Below are 15,691 nucleotides of genomic sequence, written 5' to 3' on the forward strand. Positions count from 1 at the left end.
CCCATGTGGGTGGCATGCCACGCCCCCGGGACACGCACCACACACCCCGGGACGCGTGCCAGCCACGCCCCCGTCTGCTCTCCGCCCCACCCCCTGCTGGAGCATGAAGCTCCGCCACTGGACCCTCAGGGTCCCTTCCAATTCTACAATTCTATGAAATGTCTGCCATAAGCTATAGTTTATGGTTTGCTCTTTTTAAAACTGAAGTTTTGAGTCAGGCATGTGACTGACAGTGCAGTTCTCTACACAGAAGTAAGCCCAACTGGGTTCAGTGTGAGGTATTCTCAGGTAACTATGTAGAGTTTGGTATTGCAACGTATGCTTTCAAAAAGAACGGCACTGTATCATTCAAGCAAATGGAACCCTTGCATTGATAGAGGAAGAGGAATGGGACAGGATCAACCCCCCCCCCGGGCTTTCCACACCACCATCTGGTCATATGCTTTGAGAAAAGCCTGAATTCTCCTCAGTCAAACAGAAATGCTTTTAAATAAAAAGTGTCTAAGGTCATTATGTTTAGTTCATGAATCATACTCCATAAAAGGCAATAAATGCATAACAGGGAGATATAGAACAATTCACGGCGTGATTTAAAGAAGAAGAAAAAGCAGCGCCTCAGCCCATCAATTCAGAGGGAGAAAAAAGCCTCAAGAGAATAATATAATGTTTTATAACATCTGCCTGGAATGACCTGTTTTAAATAAAAGCACGGCTGGTGACTACGGCCAGTTGTTCAGCTTAAGTTTACTAAGTGAGGGGTTTTTAGGGAATATGATGTAAGTAATATAAAATGTATAGCGCAGAATCAGCACAGCTTGCAATCCTCTTCCCTCTTCCAGCATTCTTTTTTCAAGGATATGTTTTATTTCTCTTTATTGAATACTTTCCCAAGAGGCACAACATGAGTAATGCAATATATTTATATTAAAAACAGCCAGCTTTCCTTTTTCCCATGATTAAAAAAAAACACCCTTCCCTCCACCAAATGGGTTCTAGGAACCCATTAACATGCATTAAGCACTGCACAGGTGGAAATCTGCAGGTTTGCATAGAAATATGATCATTATCTAGAAGCCTCACCTCTGAGCATACAGTAACCTGGAGCGGCATTAAGATACGGCTTCTTTAAGGATGGCGATTCCTTGTTTGCAGTGCACTTTTCATGGCAGCAAGTAAACGGGAATCCTGGGGAATAGTTGTTTGTTTTTTTGCAACAAGCATCTGGCTTTGTTTGTAGAGGATTTAAGCAATGTAGCCAAGGAATCTAGAAGTTCTGTGGCTGTTACCTTTCCTACATTGCATGAGTTCCATTGCATGAGATAAGAAGCATGAAAAGAGAAGCCAAAGCAGGGTTTAATTGATGCATAAGCACAGTCCTGAAATCTATGTTTAAAAAGGGGCTGAATCCTGGAATATAAGCAGCATGGTTGCAAGAAGAAGCTACTGCTTGTAAGTATGGAACCCAAAACTGGTGGCCGTCATCTCCTCATTTAATTAATGCAGACCATAAGGCACAATGCAGCATACGGCATATATGATAGCAAGGTAGTTTTATGGAGAGGGTGGATCTAAAACACCTGGCTTCAGTCAAACACAGTTGAAAAGATCTTATCAAGATCACAGCCACACCATACATTTGAAGTACTCGGATGCTACTTCAACAGCCATGGTTTCCCTCAAAGAATCATGGGAACTGTAGTTGGTTAAGGGTGCTGAGAGTTAGCAGAACTGGGAATTACAAAACCACTTTTGAGCGCTCAGTCGGAGCAAACAGCAATCTTCCAGACTGACATTTGCTCTAATTTAGCATTGAAGAATGGGTTTTCCCTGGGAAAGGAGTGGGTCAAGAGGAAAACTGCTTGGATTCACTCCTTCTAGTCATGGGACAAGTGGAAGTGGGGACAAGCCCTAAGTGTTGCAGTAGTAAGTCCTTGGGGTTTGGCCAACCAAGTCTGAGCATTTGAGCAGCATGAAATACAGCTTAGGTGGATAAATAGGTGTTTGGTTGCTACTGATCTAGTTCCTAATTATTTAATTATTGTTTATACAGTAATTCGTGATTTGTTTTTACTACTGCAATCTGCTTAGCGTTCTCACAGGAAGGTAGGGGAAAAATAAAGAATCAAATCTGTCAAGAAAAATACCTCTGGCAGAAATTAAACAGATGAAAACTGATAACTCACTCAGTAGAGCACAAGACTCTTGATCTCGAGGTCGTGGGTTCGAGTCCCATGTTGGGCAAAAGATTCCTGCTTGGCAGGGAGTTGGACTAGATGACCCTTGTGGCCCCTTCCAACTCTACCATTCTATGATTCTGTGAAGTTTTTGCTAGCGTGAAGATGCATTGATGGGGGGAAGCGCTGACTTGATTCATCTTCTAAATTGCAGCTGTTAAAAATAATTTAATTTCAGATGATGCTACCAAACTTCCAGAAAGGTAGCACAACCACCTTCTGCCTAGCTTGGGGAAAATGCATACCTGTATCACCATGTCTTTGTTCACTGGTCATGTGAATGTACACTAAATGACATTTCATTCAATGACAGTGCAACCCAGATTTAGCTGTTGTAGGATGACCCCCTGGAGACTCATAAAGTGGCTGATTCTATATAAATCAGGACTTGTTTGTAGAGTGATGCTGTTAGTCCAACAGCAATCTCATACCCTCAAGCATTATGTCACAGCTGTCTCTTAAATACACAACAATTGTAGACTGGATTTTCAGTGTTGTTTTTTAAAATTGCAACCCAGTTTTTTTCCTGAGTTACAAGCAGACTTTGGGCATGTAAATTCCTAAGATAGTTAACCTAATGTCTCTTTAGGAGATGTATAGCAACTATAATAAACAGTCTGTAGAAGAGAGCATACCCTTCCTGTAATTTTTAGGTGGGGGGGGGTCATTTCAGCTTCCATTGTCCTTTGTGCTGCATTTAGGATGGGAATCCATAATAGATAAATAATGGTTTTACTTTACTTTCATGCTGTGTGATTTCAGCTCCTTAGGCTGATTCTGAAAGGACTGCAATTGCAGCTTGAACACATGTTTGAATGGAACTGGCTGGAGTTCAATTAGTTTGGAAGAGGGGGGGATTTTGGGGGGGGTGAGAATACACTTCTATTGTACCTACCTTCCCCCCTACTTCCCCCCAAGCCTTTCTCTAGCCACTGTTTTCCTTTGCTTTCTGAAGTAGTGAGGCTCCACCCCCCCCCTCACTGCCCAAAGTTAAATCTGCACAATAATGAACCATATAAGGGAGGGATGACATCATCAGTGAGTGGTCCCAAGCTGTTTTGCACAACATTCACCTTTCATTGTTCTGATGACATGGCTGGAATGTGATGGCTAATTCCCTGTAGAGCAGGGGCTAAGCAGGGCCTGCAGACTAGCAAACTCTTGCAAAGAGAGGCAGGGAGGGGGAATCGAAAGTGCTCCTCATTAGGAGAAGGTAAGAAAACCACACTCTGCTGTTTTGTTTGTTTCCAAAATGTTGCTTCTTGTGTATGCACATTTTTCAGTACTTGCGCTAATGGATTTGCTTGGCAAGAAGACTCTGCGAAGAGCCTGTTGCATGTAACAGGGAAGTACAGACATGTGCTTCGTTACAGCGGCAAATTAACTGCAGCTTTTAAAACTAGAACAGCTCGGATCTCCCTGTTGACTGACTTGGGGAGGGAAAGCTCTACCTTGCATCAAAACATAGCCTGGCTTTCAAGGTATGGCATGTTCTGACCTTGTAAATAGAGAGATGCTATGAAACTGAATCTTTCCTTGGAGTTACTTTGTGGTTCGGTTTTCATTTCATTGTGCAGAAGACAATTCACAAGTTCTTAAGGGAAGGATAACCTAGACCAAATACACCCTTGGCAGAGCTTTAAATTTTTTGCTTCACATTGGCATAGATCTTTTTTTGCTGAACTCTGTACTGATAATTTCTTATTATGTAACCAAGACATTGAATTGTTTGGTCCTATAATCATTCTGTGTTGTGAGTACTTTTTAGGTTGTAATCCTGTGCTTACTTACCTCGGAGTAGGACCCACTGAGCTCAGTGGGTCTTACTTCCGAGTAGGCTTGTGCTGTTAATGTGATTGCTACAAAACACTGTGTTGGGAAAGCCTTCAGGGCATTTGAAACAAGTGAGATATCCCACTGCTCTAAAACAGGGGGAATTTGTCTTGCACTGTATTCATCAAAAGCAGTTGGTGTTCATGCTGGATTAATCTTTAACTACTTTGTAAAATGATTTTCTAGTTCCAGTGAACTGGAATTGTTTATTTCTTTGGCATAATTTTTAATAGGGCAAATCCCAAGGCATGTTCTGAAAGCATGTGGTGGCAGCCACCTTAAAAAGGTCAATAGCCTGGATCGGAGTCCACCTTGGAACCTCATTATTGCATCTTGAGTTTATTAATGGAAGAAAGTTGACATATAAATAAAGGTAAAGGGTCCCCTGACCGTTAAGTCCAGTCGTGGAAGACTCTGGGGTTGCAGCGCTCATCTTGCCTTACCGGTCGAGGGAGCCGGTGTTTGTCCACAGACAGCTTCCGGGTCATGTGGCCAGCATGACTAGGCCACTTCTGGCGAATCAGAGCAGCACACGGAAATGGCGTTTACCTTCCCACCGGAGTGGTACCTATTTATCTGCTTGCACTAACGTGCTTTTGAACTCCTAGGTGGGCAGGAGCTGGGACCAAACAACAGGAGCTCATCCCATCACGGGGATTCGAAACGCGACCTTCCAATCAGCAAGCCCTAGGCTCTGTGGTTTAGACTTTAACAAACAAGGTTATTTTCAATGCTACCTTCTTTATCTGACCAGTCAAAAAACCTGAGTGGTGAATTGGGCAGATCATGCCTGCTTACCCAGCGTGTGCACGTGTGTGTGTGTGTGTGTGTGTGTGTATAGACACACATGCACACATGCACACAGACACGTGATAGTGGTAGCATGTCCTGCGTCACAGGATGTCACATAAGCCATCTTAATCTTTACAGCAACTACGTAAGTTAGGGCAATACAATTATTTCCATGTTATAGATTACTGGAGGCTCAGGTTGAGGGCTAGCCTAAAACAGCATGCCTTAGCCTTGTTTTTGGGCTACAACTTCCATCAGCCCCAGCTAGAATAGCCAATGGCCAGAGAGGATGGCAGCTGAAGTTCATCGCTATCTGGAGGGCCACAGGTTTCCCACCATTGCCATTTCTCATACTTATGTGCATTTCATTTACTTGCAGTGCAGTCTCAAACATGTCTCCTCAAAGGGCTCATGCATGTTAGAATATGCATTTGTCTTTGTATGGATGCAGTCTATCCACACCAGGCTGCTTTTAGTTGGATGCTCAGCTCTGTCCACATTATGGTACAGATAGTCATGCAAACATTATCTTATTTAAAGCGTGACGATGGCTGGATCGGAGCACCTGAGTTCCCCCCTACATATGGTGTCGGAAATAAACTTGTGCACATAGTCATGTGTGCAGGTCATGCAAGCCCTTGTTTTCTTGTGGAGCCCTCATCCCAGATTGTGGTTTTTCAGGGAATCCATACTACCCTTGCGTGGGGAGAAGAAATGTACACCTTTGTAAAAACACAATGTGGGCCTGAACCTTTTCATAGATTATAAGCATATGAGCAAGGATTGTGAATTCCTATTTACAGTAAACTGCTTAAAAGCTCTTGAAGTAACAGATGATGCTGATGATGCACAGCTACTAAATATGATAGCTTTTGTACAGAAACAAGAGGCGACTAGGACACAACCAGAGTTTGTTGTGCATTTCACAATAAGCTGTTGAAATATATTTACATTCAGCAAGACAGCTCTTAAGAGCAAATGCTGGATAGCTCCCTGAGGAAGTTTACTAAGTTTAAGGCTGGCTGAGGTGAGGGCCATCATGTTTTTCTTAAATGGAGAGCTCTTCCATATGGGACAAGGTGAGGGCTGCATTATCACTCTGAAAGTTGTTGGAGGCTGTATCCAGTAGTGAGCTAGCTAGATCCACCACAACCCCTCACAACAGATTCCCAAAAGGAAACTCTACTCAGTGTTAATCTTTCATTTTCTCTATTGACTTTTTGGGAAAAGAAAAGAGAGAGAAAAGTTTTTAAAATTAATTAATTAATTATTTGATAAGACTGCTCTTCAATAGAACTGCCTTGTCTGGGCAAAGAAAAAGCCAAAAAAACCCTCTGTAATTCCAACAGAAGAATGCAAATAATGCCAAACCACAGCTGTATTGCAAGCTGTGCCACATTGCTATTCAGTGCCTCCATCTTCAAAATCCAACTGCAGCCCCCAAACCTGTAGGCATTCAGTTGCAAAAATGCATGGATGGCTTTTTGCATATCTGCAGGGAAATCCAATCTCTCTTTGCAAAGACACTTTCCCCTCTGCTTTCATCTCCTTGTAGCAGATAATTGCAGAGAAAGAACTGCAATTGAACACTTTTCACAACATCAGAGCCCTTTCTCCTCTCAGCTGTTCATTGGGGAGCAGCTGTTGCTTAGGAGGGGACCCAGAGGGTGGGTGCTTGTGCAGCTAGGAGTTCCTTACTTCATTGTAAGAAAATACATACAGTCCAGAAGTAGATTATTTTGGGTTTTGCACGCTTATCCTCCATGAAAGTGCTTTCCATGTCTGTAAATTCATAGTAACCTGAATTGTTTTGTGTAATCCCTAATAAGGGGACAGGCTGAACAGTTTCCTCAGTGATTCTTTAGGCAATAGTTTTACACATGCTTTAGATATGTGTCAATTATTATTATTTTTAAATCCATGACTGCTTGGTTTGTAGGTTGTAAATGCAGAGTTATAAAAACATCTTATTACTTTCTGGAAATTTCTTTAAATATTTCTGGTAAGAGGAAACATGAAAATATTATGTGAACTTGAACTTTAAATAGCTTTATAGAGAAGTATGTGCTTCTACTCTAAAGAGTAGTAAAGTTGGCTGTTTAAGGAGAAAACTTCATTGAATCTGGAATGTTCTAAAGCCTGCAGTGACGTACCCACTGATGACAGTTAATACAAGCAGAACAGTAATAATAGCACTGATACTGTTCTCTTCCTGCAATAAGATTATATTAAGGCTGGTCTTCCATCCACTCTAGATCCGTTCCAGTTTGCATACAGAAGGAATAGATCTACTGATGATGCTATTTCCATCGCTGTCCATACTGTACTGAGTCATCTAGAACGACAGGGAACCTACGCAAGGCTGTTGTTTGTGGACTACAGTTCTGCCTTTAATACAATTCTACCAGACAGGTTATTCCTTAAAATGACCAATTTGGGTATACATCAGAAGATCTGCTTGTGGGTAAGGAATTTCCTGACCGATAGGCCGCAGACAGTGAGAATGGGACCTTACCACTCTTCTACTCTAGTATTAAGCACAGGAGCCCCTCAGGGGTGTGTGTTAAGCCCCTTCCTCTATTCCCTGTACACATTTGACTGCACCCCACTGTATAAGTCCAACAAAATCATCAAATTTGCGGATGATACAACAGTGGTGGGGCTCATTAGTGAGAATGATGAGGCTGCTTATAGGAAAGAAGTACAGGGGTTAATTCAATGGTGTAAAGAAAATAATCTTATGCTTAACACCAAAAAAACCAAAGAACTCATAATTGATTTTAGGCGAAAGAAAAGTGTATTTTTACCATTGCACATAAATGGCGAGGAGGTGGAGAGGGTTGGTAGTTTTAAATACCTGGGCACTTACATCTCTGAGGACCTCTCATGGACTGCAAATATTAATATGGTTGTGAGGAAGGTACAGGGGAGGTTGTATTTCCTGAGAATGCTCAGAGGATTGAATCTATCTCAGCACCTACTTCTGTCCTATTATCATAGTAGCATTGAGAGTGTCTTAACCTATAGTATATTATCGTGGTATGGGAGCAGCTCTGGAATGGATAAAAAAGCCTTACAGAGAATAATTAAAATTGCCCAGAATGTTATTGGGCTCCAACTACCAACCCTGGATGAGATCTTCACGTCTCGCAGCTTGAAGAAGGCACACAATATCCTGAGAGATCCCACCCATCCTGCTCACAACCTCTTTGAACTGTTGCCTTCGGGCAGAAGATATAGGACAATGAAAACACGAACCACACGCCTTCTGAATAGTTTCTATCCAAGAGCTCTGATTGCACTAAACAATGATCTCAGGGCCAGTTGTAAGAAATAGCAAGCAGTGAGTAGTAAGGAATGAGATAGGTTTTAGGTTATGCTATGCTTCTAATAGGTTGTGTTATATTCTGGATTATGTATGTTTTAATAGATTATGTCTGAATAGGATGAGAGTGTTGGAGATACGTGCAAATGTGTATGTGAATCCGGTCTTGGGTGTTTGATTTTCGTTGTTGTGTATACTGTGTATATACGGACAATGACAATAAATTTATCTAAATATAGGTTTATACTAGTGAAAATATTGCTCTGTGTTTGGATTCTCCTTTTCAGAACCCTTATTCTTGACCAACTCAAAGCATGGTAAAAGGAACTCAGATCACTTGAGAAATATCGATCTATAGTTCATTTCAGAGAAGCGATAAACTCTGGGCTAATCTGGAAATTTCTGAATATTCCAAATTAAGTGTGACTCTTTTGGTTTTTTATATTCTTCTAATTAAATGACAAGGTCTGGCTAGTTGAGACTTTGAGCTTGAGGTAACCTCAGAGCGTTGAAATTCCAGAAGCAAGAAACACTTTGTTCAAGCCAGGCTTACAAATATTTTAGTCTGAATCAGTAGTTGCTAGTAGGGTGGTGTTTGTCACTGGCCTTCTGAACACTGAGCATCCCTGGTGGTTCTTGAGAAAGGTTGCGTTCAGCGTGGGGCAGGTGTGATGGCAGGAGTGCCAGATTTGCTTCACCACTGAGTTGCACCGCACTCTCTCTGTCTCAGGAACTAGCAGTGATGCTCAGTGTTTGGAAGGCAAGTGAGCAACACTACACTCCCTGCCCCACACCACTAACTGGTGCTTAATACCTTCAGTGTTAATACCTTCAGCTTAATACCTTCAGTGAAGGAGAGCACTCTACCTCCCTAGACAGTCTTTGCCACTGTCACAAGGTCACAATATGACCATGGCACAAATAACTGGCCTATGTGGATTTGATACACTGACTTCTACTTTAAACTATGCTCTCAGCCATTGAACAGCATCAGCAAGCCAGTGCAACATTATCCTGGGCCAGAGATGCCTGATGTGCCGATGCTGCATGTGAAATTGAAGACATCCTCCATGAATTTGTCTAACCCTCTTAAAACCCCATTTAAGGTTGTTACTAATGGCACTTATTCTGCTTATTCAAAATAATGATGTGCTTCCTGAACCTACTGCCAATCAACCCCATAGCATGTCTCTTGAGTCTCGGGTAGGAGAACAGATTGTGACAAACTACCTCAGGGAAGATGGGAGCACGGCAAGGTGACCGAGTCCGTTTTTTAACCTCGGTGACTCCCTGTCTATTAACAGCTGAGAATTCAGAAATTCTCAATATGTGGTAGCATATAATATAAATATGCAGCAAGAACTATCAATATTGGGGTTCCCGTGACAGTTTACTGGGCATAAATTAAAGCTGGGGCACAATGGAAACGAAAACTATATTTTTATGAACAAACACTCAGTGGAAGATAAAGCTTGATAGTTTCACTATTAATGGCACAGTACTTGTTTTCTGTCAGAAACACTGTTTCCGGTTTAAGCAAGATTTTTTTAAAAAAAATTCCCAGCAAGAGAGCTGCTTCTATGAAATCTATTTCATCCCAGAATGGCTATCTGCTTTTACTCTTCCTGTAAAACACCTCTAGCCCCTCCTCTGAGAAAATTAATCAGGTTTATCCTTCCTGATAAACCCCTATGCACCACAAGCTGCTTCCGTTGCCATGCCCTTTTCTGCTGGTTAAACTGTCAAATTATCCCTTTACCATCCTTACTCTCTCCTGATTGGCCATTTCTCCTCCCTGCCATGATTGGCTAAGGGTCACCAGGAGGGATAACCCAAGGGTTTGTCAGCTGCACAAGCATCTCTAAATGTGTTCTTCCTAGTTCAGGGATGGGGAAAGTCCATGAGATGGCCCTTCAGATGATGTTGGACTCAGGCTCCCATCAGCCCCAGCCTACATGACCAGTAGTAGTGACAGATAATGGGAGTTGTAGTCCAGCAACCCCTGGGAGCCACAGGTTCCCATTCCTGTTCTAATCATGCATACTTTTATAAATCTTTGTGATGTTCCCTCTTAGCACACACTCTCTGAAGCTCCATGTTCTTGAGTCTTTCCAAGGAAACTGCTCCAAGCTTTTGATTATTGTAGTTGCTTTTCTGTGCCTTTTCCAGCTCTACGGCATTCTGTTTGGATAACCAGAATTGCACACAGTATTCTAAATCTGGGCACAGATTTGTATAATGGGATTATACTTTCTCTGTTTCTTACAGCTGGGGGACAGGGGGCGGGATGAGCTAAGCCTCTGTCCACTGTTCCTACTATGCTCATCAATGTGGAAAGAACATTTGGGGACTGAAATTCATTCTGTTGTAGTGAGCAAATAGGACTTATGGTTCTAAATGAAGTTTGGGCAAATGGCATATTAGAATTTTTTTATATTTGAATTATACACTGCAATAGTAAGAGTGAGATAATAATTTGTATTCTTTGGGTTTGAAGTTACTGATCCACGTTAGTGTCTGAACTGGAACTAAGCCAGAGTTTTCACTTATATATACACACAACTCCCTGCTAATGAACATGAACTCTAACCAAACCCAGTTTTTTTGTGGTTTAAGCCTTGGCTTTCAATACATAGAAGACCAGGCATCAGATGTGTAGTCATGTAATCATTGCTACAAGATGTCTCTAAAGAAGCAGAGAGGCATAAAAAATGTTTCAACTTTACAGTGATGGAAAAGGGTAAATTTAAACCTTTGGTCTGATCTATAAGAGATCTTATGTTCTAATGTTACCCAAGCATTGGATAACATTAGAACAGAAGAGGATCCTGGTTGGACTAGACCAACGACTTATATATAGTACTGATAGATGCCATCTATAGGGAAGGTAGTACATGTTTCAATGACAGTATGTACATTAGTTGAGAAATTTTCTGGTGAAAAAAATCGGGTGGCTGGGGAAAGAGAAGATCAAAAGGAGAATTTCCTTCCTGCCCTTTCTTGTTAAAAGTTGTGCAACAATATGCACAACAGCTCCCAAGGAATGTACTTTTAAAAGAACCCTTAATGTACTCACCCCTTAAAGGAATAGCATGCTACACATTTTGGCAAATTTGGGTGTACTCATATGTACAAGCACCTAGAGAAGGGATGGGGAACTTGTAGGGATGGGGAACCTGTAGCCATCCAATTGTTGCTTGACTCCAACTCCCATCATCCCTGGCCATTGGTCATGCTGCCTGGTGCTGATGGGAGTTGGAATCCAGCAACATTTGAAGCCCAGCGCCTAGGGCTTGCCGATCGAAAGGTCGGCGGTTCGAATCCCTGCGGCGGGGTGCGCTCCCGCTGCTCGGTCCCAGTGCCTGCCAACCTAGCAGTTCGAAAGCACCCCCAGGTGCAAGTAGATAAATAGGGACCGCTTACTAGCGGGAAGGTAAACGGCGTTGCCGTGTGCGGCTCTGGCTTGCCAGAGCAGCGATGTCACGCTGGCCACGTGACCCGGAAGTGTCTCCGGACAGCGCTGGCCCCTGGCCTCTTGAGTGAGATGGGCGCACAACCCCAGAGTCTGTCAAGACTGGCCCGTACGGGCAGGGGTACCTTTACCTTTACCTTTATGCATAGTTTAGGTAGTAGGAAATATTATTGTATTCTTTTAAAAAGAAGCTTATAACACTGTTTGTTTTCCCCTTCCTCAGATTAAAGAAGCTTCTTGAACAGGAAAAGATCTACCAAGCCCGAAAGGAAAAAGAGCATGCAAAAAGGCTCAACAAGCTAAGAGAAGAATTGGTCAAACTCAAGTCATTTGCACTCATGCTTGTGGATGAAAGACAGATGCACATTGAACAACTGGATCAGCAAACCCAGAAAATACAAGATCTAACTCAAAAACTAAGGGAAGAAGAAGAGAAACTTAAGATTCTGGGTACTAAAGGAAAAGAGGATGGGCAGAAGCTAATGAAGCTAGAGGCAGAACTTGAACACAAGACATCCTCCTTTTCCCAAGAGCATGAGGAGATGACTGCCAAACTGGCTAGCCAAGAGTCGCACAATAAACAGCTCAGGCTGAAACTGGCTGGTTTAACCCGGAGAATTGAGGAGCTGGAAGAAACCAACAAAAACCTTCAGAAGACTGAAGAAGAGCTTCGGGAACTGAGAGACAAAATAGCCAAAGGGGAATGCGGGAATTCCAGCTTGATGGCTGAGGTGGAAAACCTCCGCAAGCGGGTGCTTGAGATGGAAGGCAAAGATGAGGAGATCACAAAGACTGAATCTCAGTGTAAGGAGCTTAAAAAGAAACTACAAGAAGAGGAGCATCACAGCAAAGAACTGAGGCTTGAGGTGGAGAAACTGCAGAAGAGAATGTCTGAACTGGAAAGGTTGGAGGAGGCTTTCAACAAAAGCAAATCCGAATGCACGCACCTGCGTTTGAACCTGGAGAAAGAAAAGAACTTAACCAAAGACTTGATCAATGAGTTGGAAGTGGTGAAGACGCGAGTGAAGGATCTTGAGTCTTCAGAGAGTAAGTTGGAGAAAGCTGAATTAAACTTGAAAGATGACCTGACAAAGCTGAAGTCTTTTACTGTCATGCTGGTTGATGAGAGAAAGAACATGGTGGATAAGATAAAGCAGGAAGAGAGAAAAGTTGAAAGCTTGAATAAGAACTTCAAGGTGGAGCAAGGCAAAGTTATGGAAGTGACTGAGAAACTAATAGATGAGAGCAAAAAACTGTTGAAGTTGAAATCTGAAATGGAGGAGAAAGTGTCCAGCTTGACAAAGGAAAGGGATGAGTTAATTGGCAAGCTGAAGAGCGAGGAAGAAAAGTCCGCTGAGCTGAACTGCAAAGTGGATCTGCTGAAGAAAAGGATTGATGGCATAGAGGAGGTAGAAAGGGAAATAGCCAGAGGCCGCGTTAAAAAAGGGACTGGGCTTTCTGGACAAGAGGACAACAAAATTAAAGAGCTAACAGTTGAAATTGAAAGACTGAAGAAGCGTCTCAAGCAACTGGAAGTTGTTGAAGGAGACTTGATGAAGACAGAGGATGAATATGATCAGCTGGAGCAAAAATTTAGGACTGAGCAGGATAAAGCTAACTGTCTTTCTCAGCAGCTGGAAGAAATGAAGCTCCAGATTGCAAAAAACAAAGCAATAGAGAAGGGAGAGGCAGTGACTCAGGAGGCAGAGCTGAGGCAAAGGTTTCGCCTGGAAGAGGCGAAAAGCAGAGACTTGAAAGCTGAAGTGCAGGCTCTCAAAGAGAAAATTCATGAGCTGATGAACAAAGAAGACCAGCTTTCTCAGCTCCAAGTGGATTACTCAGTCCTTCAGCAAAGGTTTCTGGGAGAAGAAAACAAGAACAAAGCCATGGGCCAGGAGGTGCTTAATCTGACGAAAGAGCTTGAGCTGTCTAAACGCTACAGCCGTGCCCTGAGACCCAGTATGAATGGGAGAAGGATGGTAGATGTGCCTGTTACATCCACCGGAGTACAAACTGATGCAGTAAACAGCGAGACAGCAGAAGAGGAGACACCAGCTGTGTTCATAAGGAAATCCTTCCAGGAGGAGAACCACATTATGAGCAATCTTCGACAGGTTGGGCTTAAAAAGCCCAGTGAGAGGTCATCTGTGCTTGACAGATATCCTCCTGCGGCAAATGACCTTACCATGAGAAAATCCTGGATCCCATGGATGAAAAAAAGAGAAAATGGCTCTCAGGTGACTCCAGAAAAAGGAGCCAGAATACAAACCAGTCCAGAGCGTCCTGGGGAGGTTGTCCTTTCTCCGAAGCAAGGGCAGCCTCTCCACATTCGGGTAACTCCAGATCACGAGAACAGCACAGCTACTCTGGAGATTACTAGTCCAACAGCTGAAGATTTCTTCTCCAGCACCACCGTTATCCCAACCTTGGGGAATCAGAAACCACGGATTACCATCATTCCCTCTCCTAACGTCATGTCCCAGAAAGGAAAAGGGGGTGAGAGCCCAGCGGGCCCAGAGCGAGCCATGTCTCCAGTAACTATAACTACTTTCTCCAGAGAGAAATCTTCAGAGAGCCCAAAGTCTCCATTCATGGAAAGACCTGTATCACCAATTCAGATAATGACAGTGTCTACCTCGGCAGCACCTGCAGACATTACCATGTCTCCAGAATCGCAGGACATGACCATGGGGAGGGCTGTGTTTAGAGTGACGCCAGAAAAACAAACCGTCCCAACTCCCGTCCGAAAGTACAATGCCAACACGAACATTATAACGACCGAGGACAACAAAATTCACATCCACTTAGGGTCTCAGTTTAAACGCTCGCCTGGCACTTCTCAAGAAGGAGCAAGCCCTGTGATAACGGTCAGGCCTATGAATGTAGCAGCAGAGAAGGAGGTGATGACTGGGACTGTCCTCCGTTCCCCTAGGAATAACATATCCTCAAGGCCTGGAGCAAGCAAAGTGACAAGTACCATCACTATAACTCCAGTTACTACGTCATCCACACGAGGAACACAATCCATGGTAAGCAACAGGGAATCTTGTGGAATATGTTTGCATGCAATATGGTAGGGGGAAACATGGTTTTTGAGAGTTGGGCTTGGATCTGAGAGATCTGGGCTCATCCTCAACTTGGCTTAGGAATTTGGTGGCCTGACTCAAGATGAAATGGAAAATCGCAGTTTTTTTACGAATGGCTGCAGCAAATCTTGACGTCACTCTCCTCCTTCCCCTCCTCTTTTTCATGCCAGAGGAGAGATTAGAAGTACCTTTGTTGAGTGTTTTGGGCAGGGTTGGAGAATCTTTCTCCTCCCTAAGGGCCAAATCCCCTTTGGGAAAACTCATAGGGGCCCAAGCTCCCAAAGAATGGGGTGGGGAAAGGGATGTCTTAGGGCAGGCATCCCCCAAACTCGGCTCTCCAGCTGTTTTGGGACTACAGTTCCCATCATCCCTGACCACTGATCCTGTTAGCTAGGGATGATGGTAGCTGTAGTCCCAAAACAGCTGGAGGGCTGAATTTGGGGATACCTGTCTTAGGGGAAGCACTGTGGGGCTATATAAAAAGAACTGATGGGCCAGAGATTTCCTATGCTTGCTTTTTAGGGCATAGCACTTAGCATATATCCCTTTAAAACTCTAATCTTCACACACCCACACACACCCTGTTGCCTATTCTGAGACTCCTTGGGAAACATCTGGGAGAGGAGGAGCCATAGAAAGGGTGGGCGGCAGGGACCTTCAGTCCTGGCAACTGCTCTGTAGGGGTAAGGGTTGCTGAGTTTCCTTGAATAAAGAGTTAACACTCTGGCAACTTACTCTGCTTCTTCATGCTGACTGCATCTGACTCCAGCTCTGACAGTGGGTGGTGAGTCCACGTGTTTCTTCCTGTCTTTCGAGCACTGAAATACTAGGAGGAGTGTAAAAAGACTGGGGCAAATTTTTACTTTATATGAAAGAAAACTGTAAACGGTTGAAAACGCTTGTAGGTTTGAGTTGAAATGTTTGGTAATGAGAAATTAAGGAGCTGATT

The 15,691-nt window shown here is 43.3% G+C and overlaps 1 protein-coding gene across 4 annotated transcripts in view; it reads left to right on the forward strand.

Annotated features, from left to right (window-relative positions):
- FILIP1 (filamin A interacting protein 1) overlaps positions 1-15,691 on the forward strand; it is a 79,870-nt gene that overhangs the window by 54,348 nt on the left and 9,831 nt on the right. For all 4 annotated transcript variants that reach the window (XM_079970390.1, XM_079970392.1, XM_079970391.1 and 1 more), the window contains one exon: positions 11,880-14,685. In XM_079970390.1, coding sequence (XP_079826516.1) covers positions 11,880-14,685 — 2,806 coding nt within the window. The remainder of the gene's footprint in view (positions 1-11,879; positions 14,686-15,691) is intronic.

This window comes from Podarcis cretensis (assembly GCF_951804945.1).
Source record: "Podarcis cretensis genome assembly, chromosome: 3".
Classification (NCBI taxonomy): domain Eukaryota; kingdom Metazoa; phylum Chordata; class Lepidosauria; order Squamata; family Lacertidae; genus Podarcis; species Podarcis cretensis.